The following is a 9,209-nucleotide window of genomic DNA, read 5'->3' on the forward strand; positions in this document are numbered from 1 at the left end:
CCCTGTCGGCGTGGCGATGTGTGATCACGCATGTATAGTCAGTTTCCTAGTAGAAAAGTCCTTTACGCAAATAGGCAGATCGCTACGCAGCCTTTTTATGTCGCTTTATTATTCCTATGCGAACGTATATTCGCACAGTGCATTGTTGAATTCAAAACACACTTAGTGCACAGCAAAGCAGTAAGGTGACGCCACTCTGGAGAATATAAAACTATTTGCACGCCTTTCTTTTGAGGAAAAACGCCATCTTTTGAAGGATGGGAGACCAACGCCTTAGCTACCGGATCTTCAGCAAAGGGCCATAGAATTATTCGTACTTTTTACAAAGAATATTGCAAAAAAAAAGATTGGCTTTGTAGATGTGCTTCGATTAACTAGCTGTTTCACTTTACATCGTGCTTGGCATTGCTATTGCTATTGCTAACTTGATTTTGTGAGAAATTAGGCTTTTTACAGGGAAGATATTCACTTTATTACATTCTTTCCGGGCGTGTTTCAAATTGTCAGTTTTTTGTGCGGCAAATGGGAGGCAGAGTGCACTGCTACGTTTACTGTGGCTGGCAGACTGCGCACTGGCTGACGGTGGCCCAGAACTTGAGCTGAGTGGCAAGTGTGGAGCTGCCGCACCGGAGGCGATGGGTACGAATCCCGCTCGAAGTAAGAGGGGGGAAGGATTGCGTAGCAAAAAATATAAGACTTCAAAAGAAAGTAATTTTCTTTTGTTTTATTTTCTACCCATACAGAGGAGGCATATGTTAAAATAGTTTGAATATATGGTATCTCAAGGTCAGGCTGAGTATCCACTTTTTTGGGAAATGAAAATATGATCACCCTAGGATACGTTGTACACTCGCCTGCCGACACACAAATTTGTAATTGGTATGCCAAAGAAAACTTCTCATTGCTTTTTTAATACATACTGTTGATACATACCTTCTAAAGTTAGCGTTACCCAGTCCTGGAATACCACTATGGATGGGTGTTCTGAGCTATGAATGGTGGCTGACCATTGTGACTAAGTGGTGTCAAGATGCATGGACAATAATTGTTCAACGCAGTCTGCCAAACACATCGGCAACTCCTAATTTTGATTGTTCAACCTCCAGATAATTGCTCCGACCTAACGTAGCTCCACATCTACCCGTTAATAAACATTCAAGATGGGTGGTTCGCATTACAAATAATTTTTCAGATGAATTGGAAGAACTGTGTTAAGATAGTTGGCTATAATAAAAAAAAAGTAAGTAGATCATATGTGCAGGGATGTGATTTTTCCGCAAATTCGCGGAATTCCGCTTTTTTTTAATCCCCCCCCCCCCCCCAAAAAAAAATCCGATTTTTTTTTTTTTGTAGTTCATTGTGTATGCACATGACTCCGACAGATAACATCTTCTGCTATAACAAAGACATTTGTGGTATGCTCTAATATGAGTTACTTTTCATTTGGTCATGATACAACTATTTGTTCATGAAATTTGAACTCTTCAACATTATTTATGTGTTAACTTAGTAATCACATTAGTTAGATATGATGATATTCTCAGTGATAGTTTTTAAAAGCAAAGGCAGTCCAATGTTTTTGAATGTGACTGATTTTGAGTTGACTAAAACTGCCATTTTATATGGGATAGTTCAATATACATTGAAAATTTATGCTGTTGTTTTGTCTATTTCTTTGTCATGTGAGTGCATTGAAAGTACTTAAAAACACGGAAAACCCGTGAGCTCTGGACCTAGCTGGGTGCCAGCGGCCCCCAGACCCCCGGCTAAATTTTCAGATAATTTCACTTTGGTCAAATCACATCCCTGTATGTGTGTGTAATTAATTGCATTCATTGTTTGGTTGGAAGGTGAAATGATATATAATCGGTCCTTTTTTGTTTCTTTGTGGAAGAAAAATATTAGATGTGTAATAAGCACTTGACACGGTTTCTCACTAAATCCAATGCATGAATTGGGTTTTGCTGCTGGTGTGCACACCCACTTTTTTCTTCCTCATCTTAAGTGTAATTTGATTTATATCGCAGTTATGCTGGTCAGCCAACCATGTCACTGCAACATTTGTCACGCACTGAAACTGAAGAAAGTTTATAACATACTAAATACTCTGCTGAGAACTGCAGCCTTTAAAAAATGACTAGCAGGATAAACCAAGCTTTTCCTTTTTCATCTCGCAAACAGTTCAGCAAAGTTTTTAGGTTTTGAAATGGTTGGTTCTCTTAATAGTGAATTATGTTTAATTATGCTTTAAACAGGACCGCCCAATGAACATCAATCAAAATTTATCAACAAAAGTGTGACTGTTTGATTAAAGAAAAAAACTATGAAAATAACTAAGTTGCAAATCAGGCATGCATGCAAGCATGTTAACTTCAATGCTTAAAATCATCAAACCAATTTTACTATATCACAAAGACAACCCAGGTAAATATAAAATACATTTCCTAAGAGGGAAAAATCAATACCCTGTGTGAAAAACTGATTACTTCCTGAACCTTATAATTGACTAAGCCACCTTTGGCAGCAATAACTGCAATCAAGCAATTGCAATTACTGGTGTTGAATCTTTTGCCCGCTGTGGAATTGTGGCTACTCTTTTCTCATGGATTGACTTGGACCTATTGAAAGGTTTTTGTGCATGAACTGACAGTTTGAGGTTTAAGTATGGACCTTGTTTTTTGTGCATTCAGATGTGGACTAGATAATGTTTCAGATCTCTGTCCTGCGGCGCAACCTAAGTGCACTTGAGCTTGATGGTACAAACTGATGGTCAGATGTTCACCAGCAGAATTGCTGGGTAGAAATTATTTTTTCCTTTAATCCCAGTAAATTGTCGAGGTCTTGAAAGAGCACCAACTCCCCCACACCATTACACTGCCACCACCATGTATGACTGTTGGGCATGATCAAATACTTTGCACATTTTGCCTCGTCAGCCCAAAGAATGTTTCTCCATACATCAAGATGTTTACTAGCAAATGTGTCAATTTTTAGAACTCATCTTCAAAAACATTTTTTTTCTTTTTTTCTTTTGACTCATCATGAGACTTGGCATTGTGTTACTGCTAAGCGTTAACTCTTCATCAGAATAATCACCAAAGTCAAGCCGAGCCAAGACTCTCTGAAAGCAGCATTAGCCACGAACACAGAGTTAACCGCACTGTTAAAAAGTTAGCGGCGGTCCTAAGGTGTGTTAACTTTAACAGCAAGTTAACAGCTAGTTAAAGTTAACAGAGTTTTGAAAAACAAGATAAAAGTGCCGTTAACGGTCGGTTAAATCTACTTAACCAGTGGTTAAAGACATAACCAAGTTTTGAACAGTTCCTATTCCTTTCAGTATACTGAAATTAAACATTGTACATACACATAGTTTAACAAGTGATTATGAGCATGCACGCACGCACGCACACACGCACACACACACACACACAAAATACACTGTTAACATAGTAAGCTTTCTAAATACTTCATGTTCAAGGTGCCAGATAATCTTTTTTTCGGAGTTTAACACACTAGCAAATTGACATAATGGTTGTTTTTTATTTGATCTGAAATATTTTAATCTTAAATCCATATTTGGTGCAATAATTTGGTTCTTTGACATGAACTGCTTTATTTATTTATTTTGTTTGTTTGTTTGGTTTTAAAACCAACAGATTAACAGTGTCATCTTGAGTTGAACAAACACGGCTACATAAACAATGTGGGAGTTTATCACTAGTGACACTAACAGCAGCGTCATATGAAAACACATCCAGTCATTCAGTGCAGTTGGCCACCTTGTCAAAGCAGGATTTAGGCTACAATTCCCACAGTTGTCATGGTAACTGGGGGAAGTGATTATGAAGAAAGGGTTTCTGTTACACCAGTGGGTAGTATCATAGGGATTTGCACACTGATCATCTCAGAATGACTGGCTTATGTGAAAACATTTTCTTTTGTAAGTAATGAAATGCTAGGTTCTAAATTAATGATGTCTGAATGATTATATATCTTTGACTATATTCAATTGTGTTTTCTTTTCAGAACAAAATGTGGCCAAATGGAACAGGAACGATTAGACCGTGAAGATTCTTTAACCCCTGCCCCTGAGTCCCAACCGTCCGAGATAGCGTTGGACCTCACCGAGGCAATTCTGGGCCGTTGGCACTAAAATGTCCCTAAGTGGTGGCACTGCAGGCGGGAAAGGTGTGGACTCTAATGCGGTGGACACTTATGACAGCGGGGATGAATGGGATATCGGTGTTGGAAATCTGATTATTGACCTTGACGCTGACTTAGAGAAGGACAAACTTGAGATGTCTGGAACCAAGGACAGCATGGCGGCACCACCCAGTGCAGTAGCAGCGTTGCCTGACAACATCAGATTTGTTAGTCCGGTATCTGGCTCTCAAGGCAAGGAAAGTAAATCCAAATACAAGCGCAGTAAAAACTCTAAAGACAATAACAAAGCTTCAGCTGGAGATGGAGCGAAAAAGGAAACTACAGGACGGACTCAAAGTGAGCCAACTGGCACGGCAGTGAGTGCAATGGTTGCAGGCAACAATTCGACCTCTGGGAAAAACATAGAAAAGGGGGGCAAAACCTCCAGAGGTGTTCTGAGTGGGAAAAAGGACAAAGAAGGGGCACCGGGCAAAAGTAAAAAGGACAAAACAGAGGGAGCAACAGTTGTGGCAATTACTGGAGTGGAGAAGGAGGTTGTGTCTCAAGTTCAAGTTGCTCTGGGGAACTGTCGTAATGCACCCTTCGAGGGCACACAATCAACAGACGCAGTGGAAGCCAATCAAATTGGGAATATTGCTCTTGAACCTGTTGGGATATTACCAGCATTAACCGCAAAAACTGAGCCGGAGGAGATTGAAAACGGTAATGCTGACTGCAAGACCTTGAAGAAGGTGAAAAACGAAAAGGTAGGTTCTTTTACTTCATACACTACAATGCAAGGTTTACTTTCTAGGCTATAGTTTATTGTCATTCTGTGATTGATTTGAATTGATTTCAGAGCTTTAATTGAGATTTGCTATCTTTGCAGTAATATGATGATAGTTTGCCATTTTAAAATGCCACCAAGTTTAGAATAGTCATAGCAGTAAAGATTGAGACATTTTCATTTAATTTCAAGTCAAGTTGCCATATGAATGGGTTGGAGCAACAAGTCAACATGAAAAATTTAATGAGTTTGAAATTCTATATTAACATAACGTTTAATTTAATTGTTCCTGTCTTAACAAACGTTTGTTGAATTCATCTGTGTAAATTGTCTTTGAAACTGGCTATGGTTATGTCAGGATTGAGGATTATGGGGTTCTAGAACTTGGAATTGTAAGGTCTGTTCAAATTTCTAGCTTTCTGACATAATCCATCCATGATGCAGTACAAATTCCCGTCTTCCCCCGTGTTAACCTTTATATTAAAAAAAATTGTCCTCAAATGCTTAGTTTTTTGGATGTCACATCCCCCCCCCCCCCACAGACTCCAAATGTATATCTTGCTGTATATCTTTAAAACCCAAGAGTTACATAGCACAAGAAGTTAATACATCACATCTTGTTTCATTTTTGGGTAGCATAATTTGAACACTGTCACATTGTTACATTAGAACAATGTAATGATCTGTGTAGTTATTCAGTCATACTTATCTTGTTCACTCATAGAGCGGATCTATCACTATGTCTATTATACGCCTCCAAGCACCCTTTTCATGCTCTCACAATTTGAAAGACAGAAGAACAGTGCGGTACTGAGGACAGTTTTTGTGTCATCTTGTTCCATTCTTAATCCCACAAGCCCCAGCTATGCCTATTGGAGCAGTGTGTGGGGGAGGGAGTTTGTGAAAAGCAAGCCTTCATCGTTTTCCTGCTGTTCTAAACCTAGCAGGGGGGATGGTGTGTAAGGAAGCCTATTTGATTCCTTAACCCGTATCTCACCGAGTGGCACAGGCTTGCGATGGTGCGTGCATGTAGCGACTGTTGGTATTTCGTCAGGTTTTGTTCAAGACTGCAAAACGTTGCAAAGACGTTCGGCAGAAACTCACAAACAATCTTTATATTTGCCGTTCAATTTTGAACAACAAAATTTGTTTGTGAGCATAAGAGCCGCCAAATAGTTACAAAAAAAAAAAAAAAAAACTATCATTAAATCCAGGGCAGCTTGCCTTGGCTTGTTTGTTGTACAAGAATATTTCAAGAAGATCTTTGCTTGGGCAGGCCCTAGGCATTGTATCAGTAACCTAATTATTTATGAGTTTGCCTCTGTGCCTTGCCGCAATGGATTTAAGAGGAAACCATTAATGCTGTCTAAGTGTAGTGGCCAATTCCAAATTATGGGCCTATATTCGGTTTTCCAGTCTATTTATATGTACATTTCAAGTGTTGCATATCTAAAATGACTGTATACAATATTAACTAAACGCATGTGCAAATGTCCAATTGCACATATATTACTATGCAATTGTTGATATCAGGCAGTGACAACACAGAAGTAAACTACAATAATTAAATAGTACAAATATTCAATGCTAAATATTCCCCCTATTAATTTGAATGAGGCTAGCCTCCATGTAATAATTGACACAACTGAAGTACAAAGCTTACCAGGCCACTAAGACTTTTTCAGCCAAGGGTCCGTTTATTGATGCTGTTTAGGCCACATGCTAAAATACTGTAATTTTTAAAATTTTATGTGCTTTTTAGTCAAAATTTTAACAAAATTTGAACTGAAAAAATGCCATTTTTATTTTGACATAGATTGGAATATGTAGCAGAATTAAACGGACGTTATTAGCTTATAATATTAGCTGTCATTTCCGCTTTTTTTTGTTGTCTTATGCATGTTTTTATTTCTTTATCTGATAATAGCTTCTTGTGCTTACCCAAAATCCACCCCACTGTAAGTGAGCACTCCACTTGTCACCACTCTCTCATATGTGAGAGAATCCTGCTTGCAAAATGGAATGGCACTGTCAGTACATTTATTTATTTACTTGTTTGTTTGTTTTTAAATGTGAATTTTGAAGAAATGTCTCTTCAGAAGTCTTAGGCTTCGTCTTGTAATGCTGTTTCAAAGTGTAAATCTTCATCACAGCTGTTGTCTCCTGGCATATTAGGTTGTTTCTGGTTGGAGTAAAAATGTATGCATTTATTTATTTATTTTACTTGTGCGTCTTTTAATTGACGAATTTTACTGTCCTCTTGTCTTTAATCAATGCCATTTTTGCAAAAGTCCCTAAAACCGGCAAAGTGTAAACAATATCTGTGCACTTCTCCATAAACAAAATTGGAAAAAATATTGGAATAGTGACTTCCGTGGACGATGGTATGGAAGGGGTATGATATCCCACGCATGCACATAAGGTACTTAATAGTCTGCGTTGGGGTCTGTGTGTTTGGGTGTGTATTTACGTCATTTTTCAGGCGTGATGTCCTGGCGCCACAGGCGGTAGGTGTCGTCGCATTTGGATGGCATTGGATTGGTATATTGAGGCCTATAGTTCGAGTCCTGCTGCGGACAAAATGTAAAATAGCAAGTGGTTGTTGTAGATTCGGAGATATGCTTGAACAGGACACAAATCCAACCCCCCCCCCCCCCCCCCCCCAAATCAAAAAAGTACTCTTTGTACGCCATTTTCACTTTGAAATTTATACTTGCATGTGTGACGTGGTTTAATTATTTTTCCATGAGGGATTAATGAGCACTATAATATCATATGTTTTGAAAACATCCATCTTCACACCACACGATAATATGGCAAATTATATTTGTTCACTTCAGCAGACTTAAACAGCATTGACAACCAAATGACAATTAATATTAGCCATCCACAAACACAAAATCTACTGTCCTTGTGAAAGTGGAGGCTGTCTGCTAGTGTGTCCTAGCCTCGGCTGCTGCAACATGACAGCCTTGACACATGCCATTCAATTCTTCATGCCTACCTGTGATCATATTCTTGGTCAGGTCACCAAGCTCATTCACAATGCTTTATATAATATATGAACAATGGTATTGTTATAATTGCTGAATTGTGGTAAAGGCTATGTAACTAAAACTTGCTACCTCCTCTTCTCATTATTTTCAACAGTTTTGTCAAAAGTGTTTAAGTCTTCATTGTTTATGATTCAGACCTTTTCTTGGCAAATAAGTCTCAAGCACCACGGCACAATATCTGTACATTATGAAGAAATGAAAATAACAGTTTAGTTAACAGTGTTCCAAATCTTCATTGTCTATGATTTTAGACCTTTTCTTGGCAAATATGGCTCATGCATATTACGACCAGATGAAAATTCTTAATCTGTTTTTTTGCTCGCAGTCTGAAGTCCTGTCTGGTCCTGTTTAATTGAACACATACCTGAAATTCTTACAAAAGTCAACCAATAATGTAACAGCATTTATTCTACCTGTCACTATGTGTTGTTGGCATAGATGGGTGGACAAAAATACAGTATAGTTGTTATTAATGAATATTTTTTTAATGACACTATGAGTGAAAGTACAGCATCCCAGACAATCTCAAGGTACACTAGTGTGTCTCGGCTCCCTGATTAGAAACACTGAGGTCATTGATAATTGCAAATCTCATAAGGGTTTTGTGTGTGTTGACTAACTAATTCTATTGGGAATAATAAAAACTTAACTGAGCTGAGCTGTTAACTTTTATCCTCATTTTCTGTGCCACTGATTTTGACACACTTTGATCTTCAGATTGACATAGATCAGCCTGGGCAACGGTCCGCGACCACACTCAAGTGGCGCCTTGATTTAATTTCGGGGGGGGGGGGGGGGGGGGGCTGTTGCCGTGTCCGACTCCCAATACTCGCACTGCCACCCTTGTGCCCTTCAATTACGCTTTCCCGTTGAGTGTGTAAGGTGTCTCAGTTCTCCAAAGCACTCAGACATCCTACACACAGGGTTGTATGTGCACAAGGTTGGCAGTCAAGAGTTTTTGGGACACGGCCTATTACATTGCAACAGTAACCGGAAACAGCGTAGATGTGTGACTTACGAAAGTCGGAAGTCCCGCCTCCTCCATGGCATATACCCAATTCATGTCATGGCAGACATGACTTTGTTGTTCTTGCTATTTTGCGGATTTGGAATGACATACAGGACAAACGTACAGTACCTGACACACAGTTGGGAACTGTGGTCCAAAATGATGTTTTTAAACATTTGCAGTCTTCATACTTTGCAAAATGCATGCTTTTCAA

The 9,209-nt window shown here is 38.9% G+C and overlaps 1 protein-coding gene across 4 annotated transcripts in view; it reads left to right on the plus strand.

Moving 5' to 3' along the window:
• znf609b (zinc finger protein 609b) overlaps nucleotides 1–9,209 on the plus strand; it is an 86,716-nt gene that overhangs the window by 25,056 nt on the left and 52,451 nt on the right. For 3 of the 4 annotated variants that reach the window (XM_077562951.1, XM_077562949.1, XM_077562950.1), the window contains exon 2: nucleotides 4,027–4,910. The exons of the other annotated variant lie outside the window; for it this stretch is intronic. In XM_077562951.1, the coding sequence (XP_077419077.1) occupies nucleotides 4,155–4,910 (756 nt within the window). In that variant the 5' untranslated portion in view covers nucleotides 4,027–4,154. The remainder of the gene's footprint in view (nucleotides 1–4,026; nucleotides 4,911–9,209) is intronic. 4 annotated transcript variants of the gene reach the window in all.

Source organism: Vanacampus margaritifer, chromosome 4 (assembly GCF_051991255.1).
Source record: "Vanacampus margaritifer isolate UIUO_Vmar chromosome 4, RoL_Vmar_1.0, whole genome shotgun sequence".
NCBI classification, from domain to species: domain Eukaryota; kingdom Metazoa; phylum Chordata; class Actinopteri; order Syngnathiformes; family Syngnathidae; genus Vanacampus; species Vanacampus margaritifer.